General features: G+C 41.2%; 1 protein-coding gene across 1 annotated transcript in view; it reads right to left on the bottom strand.

Annotated features, from left to right (window-relative positions):
* Window positions 1–11,504, bottom strand: part of DMGDH (dimethylglycine dehydrogenase) — a 47,809-nt gene extending 36,305 nt beyond the window's left edge. Inside the window, exons 1-5 of the mRNA XM_075446896.1 lie at window positions 11,297–11,504; window positions 9,424–9,589; window positions 4,134–4,232; window positions 2,753–2,917; window positions 2,105–2,309 (exon numbers count right to left, since the gene is read on the bottom strand). Coding sequence (XP_075303011.1) covers window positions 2,105–2,309; window positions 2,753–2,917; window positions 4,134–4,232; window positions 9,424–9,589; window positions 11,297–11,418 — 757 coding nt within the window. The 5' untranslated portion in view covers window positions 11,419–11,504. The remainder of the gene's footprint in view (window positions 1–2,104; window positions 2,310–2,752; window positions 2,918–4,133; window positions 4,233–9,423; window positions 9,590–11,296) is intronic.
* Between the last annotated feature and the right edge of the window lie 160 nt (window positions 11,505–11,664).

The raw sequence follows: 11,664 nt of genomic DNA on the forward strand, positions 1-11,664 counted from the left end.
TAGACGTGCTGGAGAGCAGCTCTGCGGAGAGGGACCTGGGTGTCCTGGTGGATGACAAGTTGACCATGAGCCAGCAGCGTGGTGCCCTGGTTGCCAAGAAGGCCAATGGGGTGCATTAAGAAGGATGTGGCCAGCAGGTCAAGGGAGGTTTTCCTCCCCCTCCGCTCTGCCCTAGTGAGGCCCCATCTGGGGTACTGCATCTAGTTCTGGGCTCCCCAGTTCAAGCAAGATGAGGAACTACTGGAGAGAGTTCAGTGTAGGGCTACAAGGACGATGAGGCAAATGGAGCATCTCTCCTACAAGGAAAGGCTGAGGCAGCTGGGCTTGTTTAGCCTGAAGAAGAGAAGGCTGAGAGGTGACCTTACAAATATCTTAAGGGTGGTGTCAGGAGTATCGAGCCAGACTCTTTCCAGTGGTACCCAGTGACAGGACAAGGGGCAATGGGCACAAACTGAAGCATAGAAAGTTCCGTCTGAACATGAGGAAGAATTTCTTTCCTTTGAGGGTGACAGAGCACTGGAACAGGCTGCCCAGAGGGCTTGTGGAGTCTTCTTCTCTGGTAATATTCAAAACCTGCCTGGACGCGGTCCTGTGCAACCTGCTCTAGGTGAACCTGCTTCGGCAGTGGGTTGGACTGGATGATCTCCAGAGATCCCTTCCAACCGCTACCACTCTGTGATTCTGTGAAACATGTCAGATCCCTTTCCACCATCCCTCTTTGAGGTGTCATCCCCACTGTTGCCATCCCCACAGCTGCTCTGGGTTTGAGCATCCTTATTCAGCAAGTCGTCTAGCACGTAAGTGTTCTGCTTGCTGCCAGTGCTCCCAAGCACCTCCAGAAACCTCTCCCAAGTACCATTCTTCCAGTGTATTCCCCTTCCAGTCCACTTCACTGATAAATCAAATTGTCAGCCATGGTTATTCTAGCCACCAAAAAGAAGAGTCCCTGTCTCACTGAACAACTTCATTTTATCTGCTTTGTACCAGAAATAGATGTTTTTTTCCTTTCCACTGCACAGATGTAGAAAGGAATTGTAATGATATATCCTTGCTCTCAGTTCACTTGTCCCATCTGAGCAAGAGGAGATAGTCCTCTTCAGCCATCACAGCTTTCTACTGAAGCTTGATCAATCACTGAGATGGGATCTATGCAAGACTCATGCCCTAAAAATGCAGATATGATTCAGTTTGAGACAGACAGTCCGCAAAAAATTCATCCAAATAGTAAATATTCAGCAAGTTTGCAAACAAATGAAAACAGAAAGTCTTCTTCTAGGAATTAGGTGCCAACAGTTTCACCAAAAATGTATTTTTCCGTAACTTGTATAAAGCAGCATAAAAATAAGAGACATTTAGATTGAATACAGGTTTTTAAACCTATCAACTTGTTTAGGAAAACAAACAGAAACCAAAGCACTGTTGCCCAAAAGATCTCTGAAGCAGAAACATCCGTCTGGCTTCTTTAACACAATGAGGAATAAATATTGCACATGTAAATACAAGCTCCTTTGAGTTTGGAAATTTTTATTACATCAAAAAATGTATTAAGCCAAGTGCATGTTTAAAATACTACTCAAAGGGCAATAAAAATCTATTTCACGACATGTGGATAGAGCTCATTCTCACACAAAAATAATGCTGAAACAGGCAGGGTTACCTTACTTTCTGGAAATCCTCAAGTCTCTTTGGAAAAACAGTGAAGATATTGTTACTTGATTTGTATATCCCATCTCCCTTCCTACTTAGCTTTCATAAGATTTTAGAGGACAATATGCATAGACAGTAGCCTCTCTTCTACACAACTTACTGTAGACCAGTAAAGGTCTCTTCTGCTACGAAAATCTCACAAGACAGTCTGACTAGCAACTGCTGGAGACAAACCAGAAAGAAGTATTTTTAACACCTAGTCAAAGACAACTAAGACAACACTTAAATCTTCACTATACTGTAAAGCATTCTGTGCAAAGTACATTTTACCACAAACCAAGTGAATGTTCAAAAACATAGGTTACTTATTCCTGTAATCCACACAGTTCAGTACAGAAGCTCCATGTCACCTAGTTTGTAAATCTGAAAAGTATACAAATGTGTATCTAAATCCTACCTGCAGCATTCACAATTCTCTTTGCTTGAATTTCTCCAAGTGGAGTTTCAACTTCCCACGTCCCATCTGATCGGAAGTTCAGATTAGTCACTGGGACAGGGTAATTTAACTGGGCACCGTATTTTCTGGCTCCAGCAGCCAAGGCCATAGTGAGAGAATAGGGATCAATATGACCATCTCCAGGGTTATATAGGCCAGCTAAAACCTAAGTGGAGGTAAAATGCCACAAAGTGAAAGAAATTAAAGTTTATCAACTAATTTTCTTAAAAGCGCTGTATTTCTTGAATGTAGTAAGCCTTAAGGAGTCAAACCAAATTTTCAAAATATGTAATAATATCAGGGCTACAGCTATCCAACTCAGCAATGGTCTAAGGAAGTAAAACTGATCAGCTCTCCCATGCAATCACAGGTTGCAATGCTTTAATATTATAATATTGTATATATTATAATTAATTCTATGCACACTGATATACAGTATGCACTAAAATGCATGTGAGTCACTTTAGTTTATAGTGCATATTTTTTTCACTGAAAACCAATAATTTCTTATACATTTCGTATGAAGGAAACAGACCTTATATCTACACATCTGAAAGATGAATATTTAACTCCAGTGGAAGTTATTTTTTACAAAATTACGTTCTTTACCATATCCATGTTCAATAAGGGAAACAGCTCTTGTACTTTCTCAGGTGTGATTAGGTACTGCTCTGTTGGGTGCCAACCAGCACGAGTCATTTGGTATTTGAATTCATCCACTCTAGTAGGAGTTGAAGCAATTCTGATGCTGCCAGGCTGATGAAACCCCACCGCCTAAAACAAAGAGCTAAAGTGAATTATTGAAAGAACCTTCACTTACCTCCATAAATGCATGCTCCCATTCTATGGGAAGTCTACAGGAATTTTGTCACTAAAGTCATTGAAAAGAGATTCAGATAAGTTCAGTGCCCTTGAAGGAACAGGGATTAGATGTAAACTCCTAGAGAAAAATAAAATTTTTTAGAAGTTATCAAATTAACTCACTAGGTTAACACATACTATCTTCGAAACAGTTGCAAAAATCTTGTACTGAATGTCATTATACTATTATTTTTATTAAAATTTGATTAATATTTGAATTTATGCACTCATGCACTTTCAAAAATAGAATCAGATACATCTGAAAAATAAATAGGTAAAAGCTTATATTAAAGTCTGTCACCTGCATAATTTTCTATTGAGATGCTGCAGATTAAATTTAACTGACTAAGCACCTTTATTGACACAACGAATAACCACACACCTTTTTGGTCTTTTTAATAAAGTAGAAATCCTTATATAGCTGGGCACTGAATGCCCACTTTCTGGTATACACTACCCACATCACCTTTTCTATGTTACCTCACATGACATTAACGTGACTGAGTAAGTGTCTTAGTGGAACTCACAATGATAATGTCCTGTAATATCTTATCTAGCTGAGCAGCAGCAAGAACAAAAACGTGTTTTATTACAATTACCAAGTTTGTAGACTAGTACAGTAAGGATCCTGCAACTTCTGCTGCAGTCTGAAGCAAGCAAAAGTTTAGTAAATGAAATCTATATGGCTGAGTGATGCCAGATAAAAAAGATGACTTCCATGTTTCTCTGCATACCCATTCCTTAAGTCACTAAATAAAAACACATCTCTGAAAGGGAGGGGAAGAATTGCAGCAATCTTCTCAAATACAGACAGCATCATATCATATGAATTTTTAAATGGACATGTTTAAAGCAGGAATGTATCTTAATCCGTCATTACAGATCCGTGATGCTATTTTAACTCCCATACCAAGCTAAAGTTGCAGATCATCTGGGAAGCCATCTAAAATATTTCATGACTAAGCACCAGACTATAGCATAGACATGCAAGCAGCAGAATTTATTTAAATAAAAACGGAGCCTTATGATAGTCATCTACACACATATATACAACTTGTCAACTCCAAACTTTTTTGTAAGACTATTAGTAAGGTTAGTATTCATCTGAATTAATACTTCCAAGGATTACCTGTCCAGTTTCTTCTTCCAGCTTTTCATAGAGTTTGATGCTGTAAGAATGGACTTTCTTCAGGTTTATTCCAGGATGAAAATAAGTAGTTAAACCAGCCTCAAATAAGAAATAGGAACAACAACACAGAGATGTGATTAGAAATGCTGTGTTTTCTTTCCCTCCTTCCAACTGTCATTCAAAAATGAACTGTCAAGGTACTGCACAGAAAAGCAACACATGGAAAGAGCCACCTGCTACAAAAATATAAAATCCTTTCGCAGTTCATGGCATTCTTGTTCTCTGTACATGTGTTTTCCACCTGTCTTTTCTCATCAAATTTGTCAACCCATGATACTGTTGCAGTTTTTCTGTCCTATGGTTTAAATTATTCAGTTGTCTGTTTCAGATCTTTTGGAAAAGACACACAAGTCCATTCCTGACCAACTAAATCAACTGATTAACTCTAAATGTCCTGTAGTAGGATCTTTTCCTTCTTGCAAATGGAGCTGGGAAAGAAACCAAACCTTCACAAAGACCAGATTGTAACACGAGTTATTACTTTCCTGGGGTATGAACAGCAGGGCAATGTAAGTCAGTATTCTTCTGTTCTCAACAGTTGTCTCATGTGGCAGTTAAAGAGGAATTGCTGCATTTCAGAATCACAGAATGTTCAGGGTTGGACCTCTGTGGGTCATCTAGCCCAACCCCCCTGCCGAACCAGGGTCACCTACAGCAGGCTGCACAGGACCTTGTCCAGGCAGGTCCAGAAGCAGCTTAAGAAATTACTATACATATTTTGCACATCTTTTACCAGGTCTCACTTTAGAAAGCTGTCGAGCCCTTCTGGGTTCATGCAAAGGTAAAATCAAGAAGTTAGTACAACCTCTTCTATATTTAAGGAAACTGTTCGCCTGCCTACAACAGAGACAGCTGCATCAATCTAATGACACTCATAACTGCAGACATTTGGCACTTAAAAACAGCAGAATTAAAGTGCTACTGTAGTTTAGCATATATCTTTGTATCTCCTGAATTTGACATCTCACTAAAAGCCTTCTTCCAACTAAGACAACAGAAATGCAAAATTACCTCAGGTTTTCAAGATAAGTAACTACACTGATTTAGATACTTTACATATATATATACATCTAGTGCATATTTGGCTAACTAAAGTAGAGCTTATCCACAGATTAAGGTTGCTTCAGTTAAGGGAGCTAGGCACCAGAGTCCACCTTTGAGATCACTGCCATTCTGGGAAAAAAACAGGAAGAAATATAAAGGTGAAAAGTAACACATACACTAGAGCATGAGTAGTTACACAGTAAAGTTGAGTAGTTTCCTTCTAAGTTGCACAATATGTGTACATATTAACTACTCTTGATTTTAACTTGCCAACTCTGTTCTGTACTACATATTTTACAGGCTTTTACTTTTAAAGCTGATGGAATAACTGTATACATATGAATAACAAAAGCAAGATTTAGTGATCTTTAAAGATACATTTTAATTCAAACTAATTTAATTATGCTAAGAACTAATTTAATTATGTTAAGAACCTACTAAACGTTATGCTTCTCTACAATTAATATCAACACATATTGCATGAATTAGATCACACATCCTCATTTTTTTTAAACCACGGCCTCTCTGACCCATCTTTCTTCATGCAGCTTCACTTTTAAGACCAGATCTTTTTCTTCAGAAACAATAAACTTCAAATGGCACTTTAGCAAATACCTCACACTCAGATACCACTTCTGTCAAAAAACATAAATCATACACACTGCCTCAGATGACAGGTACTCAATATCTTCAGAGCAAGAGTATGATAACTTTTAAAAGATTTTCCTGCCTTTCCTTGTGAGGATTTTATCTTTGTCACATCTTAAAGCTTATATACAATACCATCATGTACAACACAACTGAAATGCCAAAATAAGCCAATGGAAAAAAGTGCAAAATTAGTCATATACCAGTATTATATATTTCAGTTGCGTCTGTACTTTAATCAGAAATTTGGCTCTAGTTCCCTTAGTATGTTTGGTATTGTTCATTATCTCAACAATCTGAGTTTAAAAAGTGATCACACAAGTCTGTTGAAGGGAGATAAATCTACGAAGGGCCACGTTAAGCACAAAACAGGCATGTTGGATTTAGCAAGTCCCTGGGCTAAATTAACAGTCTGGAAAAACACTGCTTGTAATTTTCTTCTTATCATATCAGATTGTCATTGTACTGGGCACTGCTGGAGACAAAATACTTGACTAAATGCATTTTTTATCTCATTCGATACGTGCGCTTTTATGTTGTTGTGAATACATTTATTTTAATTACCTCAGACTAAAACCCAGGGCTGTTTCATTGCAGAATCTCTAGTTAAAACTTGTATTTCAAGAAGATTTTCTCTAGGTTTTGCTCTGTTTTTGTAAGACAGAGATTTTGTTACCGTAGGTGAACATGAGCTGGGAAAATAATTTTCAGAATAGCCACTCTGCTATGAAAATTGACCCAGAGATTTCAAATCATTTTGATAGCTGAAATTTTTATATGTTGAAATCTTTGTCTATCAGTTTCATTCTATTCCAGTCTGTTTCAGATTTGTACTAACACCATTATTAAATTAGGATTCTGGAGGAAAATGTTATTAACACTGTTATACCCTACATTCTCTCCTTGCAACTCTGATCAAGTTGTTACAAGTTTTTATCTGTCTTGTGCTCTGCTTAATTAACTGTCAGCAGCAAAATCCATTGCATGTAGCAAGAAAAAGTATCACATAACAGAATATGATAAATATTTTCTTAGAAAACACCTTTTTAAAAAGTAACAACACAAAAATTTGCTGAGTTATACACACCTTATTCCATCCCTAGGGCTTCAGTGAGATCACAAACAATCTAACTTGCAGAACAGCACAACTTCCTAAAGTTCTTAAAGCTTAAGTCTTGACCTAATTTACACACATTGTAATAACCACTCATTTGTCATGGTTAGATTGGTATAAAATGAGCAGCACTTGCTCTGTTATTTGTATCTTCTTACTACTGGTAACACAAAAATGTGCACACTTTCTGTGCTGTTTTAATAACACATATGAAAGTTAGTCAAATTTATCTCAGACTTGAGAAGTGGAATAAAATTTTGGCAGCAATGCTAGCAGGAATCCGATCTATATGAAACAGGATCCTGAGCTCTGGCAGGACTTACTGGACTGTGAAAGCAGGAGAATGTGGTATAGTGCAGCAACACCTGAACCAGACTTTCAACATTTGTGGCTGCAGGCAATATATTACATGCCATTTCACGTACTAACTATATGTGTGATTTTCATCTGTATCTAGCACTGTATCACTGTGATACAACTTCTTCATCTTCAGACACAGCGCTCTTAATACTGAGTTCAATGAAAAGAGACAGTATACCATGCAGTTTACCTAAGAGTTATCAATTTTAACCTGTCCCATAACTACATGCCTTGCTGTGTTAATCGCATCAAATTCTGTTGCAACAGGTGCCACAAGGCAGCCCTCTCAGCAGTGGTAGCGCAGGCACTTTCTCTGCTGCACTCCAGGTCCCTCCCTAACTTTGAAACAGAGTTCCTCAATCAGTGCTCCATTTCTGCACTCATTATGAAGTGGGGGCAAAAATACTGAAGGAGATGTTGCTTTTACACAGTTACGAGCAACAAGCTAGACTGAGTATAACAAGAACAAAGGAAACCTTTAGCAACAATCCTCCATTGAAGATTTTGGTTTCTTATTCTGTGAAGAGATTTTTATTATTTTTTACAGGCATATCATTCTGTATACGCATTGGGCAAATAGAATTCAGTCTGTGCCTCACTCATGTACTTAAGAGAAAGTATTTCTTTGATCATTTCATAGTTACAATACATAAGATGCACGATCTGACACTATGAACGGTGCCGCTCTGTTCACTGAACTGCATCAGTTGTGGTATGACTGTCTAAAAGAGACGTAATTACTGAATTTTGGCTTTCCTAATTCCATACAATGTGTTTTCTTTTTGCTTTGTTTGCTGAAAAGCAAGTAAAATGAAGTATAAACCTACTTATACATTTCAGGCAGTGATTTTTTTTAATCTAATTTTTTACTATTGTTTTCTCATAAGGCCCCAAACACACAAAACAGCTGCACAAAGACAAAGCATTTCAAACTTCAGACTTCCTCCCCTGGGAGAAGTATGAGAATATAAATCAAATATAATCCATCTGTGTCATCCTCCTCAATTTGTTCCTGAAAGGTGCACAGGTACTATAGTTACCAGTATTGCATAAATGTTCATAAATGGTAACTATAGTACCAGTATTGCATAAATGTTCCTTTCTATTTACACAGTAGTTCTAGCGACAGCAAACTGTGGGGTTTTTACTCTTTTCTATTGTTACACACAGGGATAACATTCTCCCAACTTCAGCTAAGCATAGCTGGAAATGAATGGAAAAAGCATCTATTACTGTGGCAAGCTTTATTTCATTTCGTTACACTGCCTGCTCCAGATATTGACATAGAAAATATGTAATTACACACATGCATGTTGTGCACCAGTATGTCCATGTGACTAGCATGATTATAGGCGGTGTCCCCACCATGTCGTTACTACATGTATGCCATTGTGTTCTTTTCTTTAGAGTGCAGACAAACATTCAGCCTTAAAAAAACCCCGCAGTGTACAGTTGTTAGCTTTGCTCCTTCACAATTCTGTCTAATGCCAGCAGTGGCAGGAAAGAAAGCTCTTCTCTCTAATAATAACCAGTTTCTGGGACAGTGCTGTTCTGTGAGAACTGGACACTGATGCTGCTTCTTGTTCACCTCTTTTTCAGGATGGCACATATATAAAAAGTAATTACAGATACAATAATGCCGTATTTCACATTTCTGATTTATGCATGCCAGTGCAACCACTTCCAACGATAAAGCCTGCAGCATAGGTTACCTTAGAAATAAAACCTTGGATTTAAAAAGTCCAAACTGAAATAAGGCTTAAAGTCTAAATCCAATTAACTGCCAAAAATGTATAATAATGCTAACAGTTACCTTCCAGTAACTTCAAAATACAGTATTTGTCCCAATTTTTACGCGAGAAAAGTGTACTACGGAGAGCTGAACCGACTTTTCAAAGCTCACACAGCCAATCTGTAAAGAACTCAGTGCTAATGTTTGTATCTATAAAATAACCAAGGTAGTTAATCTCTGGAAAGCCAGGGAATATAAAGGTAATGAAATTTACACCACCATTAGATACACAAACCGCTGTTAATCTGAGAGATTAATAAAACATTTCTTACTGCATGCCAAGTAGATCCTGCAGTGAGCTCAGATTTTTCCAGCAGAACAACATCCTTCAAGCCAGCCTTAGCCAAGTGATAGGCTAGACTCACACCAACGCAACCACCTCCGATGATCACTGTGTCTGCTCTGTCTTTCCCCAAGGAAGCAGACGGGGTTCCCTTCCTAAAAAAAAAAAAAAAAAAACCACCCAAAAAACAGTCAGTTACAAAAAGAGAATTGCACTTTTGTCCATCTCTTTTTTTTTACTGTTCCAACCATAGTATAACTTGGTGCCTGCTTGGGAGTCTAGACACACCTGGCTTAAAATCTAACCTGTTCACTCTTACCTTCTTTTAATGTAAATGCTCTTAAAGGGCCATATACGTAACCAGTAGCAACACAAAAAGCAAGTTTGCTTCCACTCACTACTTTAAACCTTTGTTATTTGTCTGATATACCCCTAGTGCAGATTTTCTTTCTTAATAAGAAACCGTACCCCTGAAATCATAGTGTCAAAACCTGTCTTTCAAAAGTGCTACAGTATATGCAACACAAACAGAAAGGTCTTCAAAAACTGTCTGCTTAGTAAGGCTCCTTAATAAATTTCTGAAGACAATGTCAGCAGACTACATCAGTGTATGTGTTCATGAACAATGAAACAATATTTACTTTCATGTTCTATTTTGACATGTTCTACTTTGCTGAAGTCAAAACACCAGAGAAACAGGTTTTTGTCAACGGCTCACACCTGCTACTACACCTTGCTGTGTTTTCACAAGTACTTTAAACCAGCATAAACCAGAACTGCTGCCATCGGCAGCCCCATTCTCCTGCATCTCATCTGATCCTCCTCGCTACTGCCCCATCCAGACAGCCAGATCAGGAAACTTATCCCAACTAAAAAAAAAAAAAAAAAAAAAAGCCATTTTTTTTGGATGTGAGACAAGTTAGGACCTCTTAGTAGAATAGCAGCACAGACTACTGTGAAACCACGGTATCCGTCCCTTCAGGACAGTTAATCAATACTCAATTTTATGAGTAACTTCTCTGGCATCAGGCTTTCTAATGCATAACTAGTCTTCCACCCGCCCTCCACTCGGCAGCCGAGGCTGATAGTTGTATGTATTATGGAGATCTTCTAAAATAATACGGCATTTTAAACGCAAATGCAGGAGGAACACGCACCATGCTTTTTCATAACAGGGCAATGAATGAAAAGCAAAATAAATGGGAGCACTGGACACCACAGGTTTTCTGTGTTTGGTGCACCACACACTTGCACGTGTTCTTTTTTGAGATTACACACTAATTTTTGCAAGTTAACGGTAGGCTGTTCAACAGCCAGACGTGAGGCACTGACACCAGCCCCTCTACCGAGTTTTGAGGCAGATGGCAACCAAGTCCGAGCGTCGAGGCTTCTCTCGTGGTTCTTTCACGCCGTGAATTTGAGCTTTCCTCACCTGACCGCCAGGTCTTACCCAACCTTTTCTTTCCAACCCGGGAGGCTGGCAGGAATCCGGGGGGCACCTTCCCTGCGAACCAGGGCTTGCTCGTGCCCGTGAACACAGGCCACAATGCTTCGCTCACCGGCACGGCCCGGGATGCGACGGCAGCGAGCTCTCCGCCGCCGGGTCAGCGGCTCACCCTGGGCCGCCCCTGGGCCTCGACGCCGACATGCGAGGCGTGGGGGGGGGGAGGAAGGTGTGCGGCCGGGAGAGGCCTTGGCGGCCCGGCGACCCCGGCCGGCGGAGCACCGCAGGCCGGCGGCGGTAGCCCGTTCCCCCGGCCACCTTCCCCTCGCAGCCCCCCGGCCCGGCAGCTCTCTCCCCGCCGCGCCGCGCCCCGCCCCGCCCGGCAGAGCCCGGCCCGGCCCCGCGGGTCCGAACTCACCGCCCCTGGGCGCCCGCGCCGCCGCCGAGGGGCCGCAGGGCAGCCGCGGAGAGGGGGTCGGGCCGGCCGCCGCGGCGGGGGGGCCGCAGCCGCCGCAGCACTCCCCGCAGCACCGCGCTCATCTCGCACACCGCCCTGCCGGCAGCAGCGATGGAGAGCGGCGGCTCCGCGCCTCTCCCGACGGCGTCCCCGGCCCGGCCCGGCTCGGCCCGGCCCTGCCGTCGCCGAGGCCGGCCCTCAGGGAGGAGGGCGCCGGCCCGCCCCTTGGCTGAGGGCGCAGCCCGGGGAGCCAGCGGGCCGGCGGCGGGAGGGCGCGGGGCAGGCCCCGGCCGTTCCCGGGCGCCCCGCGGGGTCAGAGGCTGGGCCGG

The sequence above is a fragment of the Opisthocomus hoazin genome, chromosome Z (genome assembly GCF_030867145.1).
Source record: "Opisthocomus hoazin isolate bOpiHoa1 chromosome Z, bOpiHoa1.hap1, whole genome shotgun sequence".
Classification (NCBI taxonomy): domain Eukaryota; kingdom Metazoa; phylum Chordata; class Aves; order Opisthocomiformes; family Opisthocomidae; genus Opisthocomus; species Opisthocomus hoazin.